Source organism: Protobothrops mucrosquamatus, unplaced genomic scaffold (genome assembly GCF_001527695.2).
Source record: "Protobothrops mucrosquamatus isolate PMUCROS unplaced genomic scaffold, P.Mucros_1.0 scaffold_251, whole genome shotgun sequence".
Classification (NCBI taxonomy): domain Eukaryota; kingdom Metazoa; phylum Chordata; class Lepidosauria; order Squamata; family Viperidae; genus Protobothrops; species Protobothrops mucrosquamatus.
The window spans coordinates 1-2,104 of NW_015386327.1; the positions used below are offsets into that span (position 1 = coordinate 1).

The window sequence follows — 2,104 nt, forward strand, 5'->3', positions numbered from 1 at the left end:
TCATATTTTTTTAAATAGTATGCAACTCCTTTGGCCACAAAGTGCCAATGTCCCACACATCATTACAGTCTGTGTTAGGGTTTGTTTTTTCTTAATCAGTACATTTGAATTTTCTCACAAAACTTTTGTTATAACAAATTCCTGTTCCTTTCAACAGTAATTGTTTCTATTTTCTTGTCTTTATCTAGTCTTCCTGTTACTATAAATTTACAACCATTTACGTTCTGTATCAGTCCTATCTTAACTCTTTCGGTTTTTCCTTTTCTTCCTATTTCCAAGTCTTCAGTTCTTGCAATAGCCAATCCCAGTCCGTTCGAATGTGAAAATGATTTTTTGCTCTTCTGGACTTGTGAATAATTTTTTTCTCCCTCCCCGATCTGTTTGTGGAACAGATTTATGAATTCTGCCTCTGAACCGTTGCACACTGGGCTTGCAGGCTGGTGAGACTCTTGCTCTTCCCAAAACTCCTTCAGCTAGTCTTGCACTTTTCTTTTGCTGTAGAAAGACTGCTGCTGAGATGTTGCCTTTGTATTCTTTCCCACTTCTCTGTCATCTCCTGGGCTTGACTCCTTTCTTGCTTTGTTCCATTTTATGGGACAAACTCTCCAATTAAGGAAGGTAGTGTCATTTTAACCCTCTTTCCCAGGCAGCACCTGGAAAGAAAATGTCTGCCCACTCCGAGTGGAGAGTTCCTTCTTGAATACATCACTAGGCTCCTCCCCATTAACTAGGCAGGCAGCGGTGGCTACAGCTGGACCATTGTCAAGACATTTGACGTGCCTTGGCTGTAATTTTGCATTCATAATACTTATTTTTCAGCTTCTTTTTCCTCTGGGATAGATTTAATCCTACCCAGCACTGTCAGCGTAGGATTTAAGATAAGTTGGGATGTCCCTCAGTGCCACAATTCAGAATAAAATAGCAAAGGATAATAGAGAGTATTATTCCCACTGTTATAAGACTGTGGGAATTGTCTATTTTTATTAAGATTGTTGTGATGCAAATACAACATTCAAGTACAAGGGACAATATCATACATGTGGCTGGGCAATTTTCTATTATCCCACAATGCAAGATAAGGAACAAGGAAAATGGAACATTCTGCTTTAAGCACTGAAAAAAACTTTTAAGCACTGGAAAAAAAACTACTATAAACATAATTTTGATAGTGGAATCAACTAACTGATAGTGGAATCAACTAACTGGGGAGGAGATGATTTCCTAATTCCTGAATGAGAGGAACTCAAACCTGGAAATTGGATTGGTGGCCTAAATGTTATTTTCCAGTTCTACAATTCCTCTCAGAAATCAACTTTCTAATATTGAATGTAATTGCGAGAATATTCTGATGAAAAGTCACTCCAACATCTGAAATAGTTTATTCATGCCTGTCATTTAGTCTGCATACATATATCAACATTTATGCCACTAGGACACAGGCTCCTCCAACTTCCTTTATTTTTTCTTCGGCTCTTCGGCTGAAGAATTTTGCTTTCACAATGACAGGCTGCTTGGGCAGCTTTCCTTTGCCCAGGACTTTGTAATACCCCTGCAAAATATCAAAACACAAGCTTAAAATTAATAACATGTAGTCCCTTGAAGTCATTACTCATAGTGTCAATAAAATCAATGGGCAAGTATTTTTAAAATATTGTATATCAATTCTAATAATTGATGCCTTTTTGCATTTACTCTTTAGCTTGTGTATAAAATTTACTGGAAGCTTTGCAGTCTGAGACCAAAGGACAGTGTGACAGGGTCAGCTCCCGTCCTTGCCACAGCTCCTACCCATCTAGCAGTTTGAAAGCAAGCAAATGCATGTAGATAAATAGGCATCACTTCAGTGGGAAGGTAACAGCATTCTGTGCACCTCGGCATATACTTATGACCATGGAATAGTCTTCCACGGACTTCCGGTGGGACGGCGCGCCGATGGCGGCTCTTTTCGGAGCCGTCCGCTTGGGAAGGCGTCAGAGCCAGCATGAACAGCGGTCAGCAGCTGTTCAGCGGCTTGGAACCTTGTGCCCCGGGAGAAGGGGTCGAGGTGAGTACTCCTGGATAGGAGTAGAGTCCCAAAAGCTCTCCCTTTATCTCGGGAGAGCGA

General features: G+C 40.5%; 1 protein-coding gene across 1 annotated transcript in view; it reads right to left on the bottom strand.

Annotated features, from left to right (window-relative positions):
* Window positions 1-1,360: 1,360 nt before the first annotated feature.
* LOC107301608 (60S ribosomal protein L27a) overlaps window positions 1,361-2,104 on the bottom strand; it is an 8,765-nt gene continuing 8,021 nt past the window's right edge. The window contains exon 5 of the mRNA XM_015830812.1: window positions 1,361-1,549. Within this exon, the coding sequence (XP_015686298.1) occupies window positions 1,421-1,549 (129 nt within the window). The 3' untranslated portion in view covers window positions 1,361-1,420. The remainder of the gene's footprint in view (window positions 1,550-2,104) is intronic.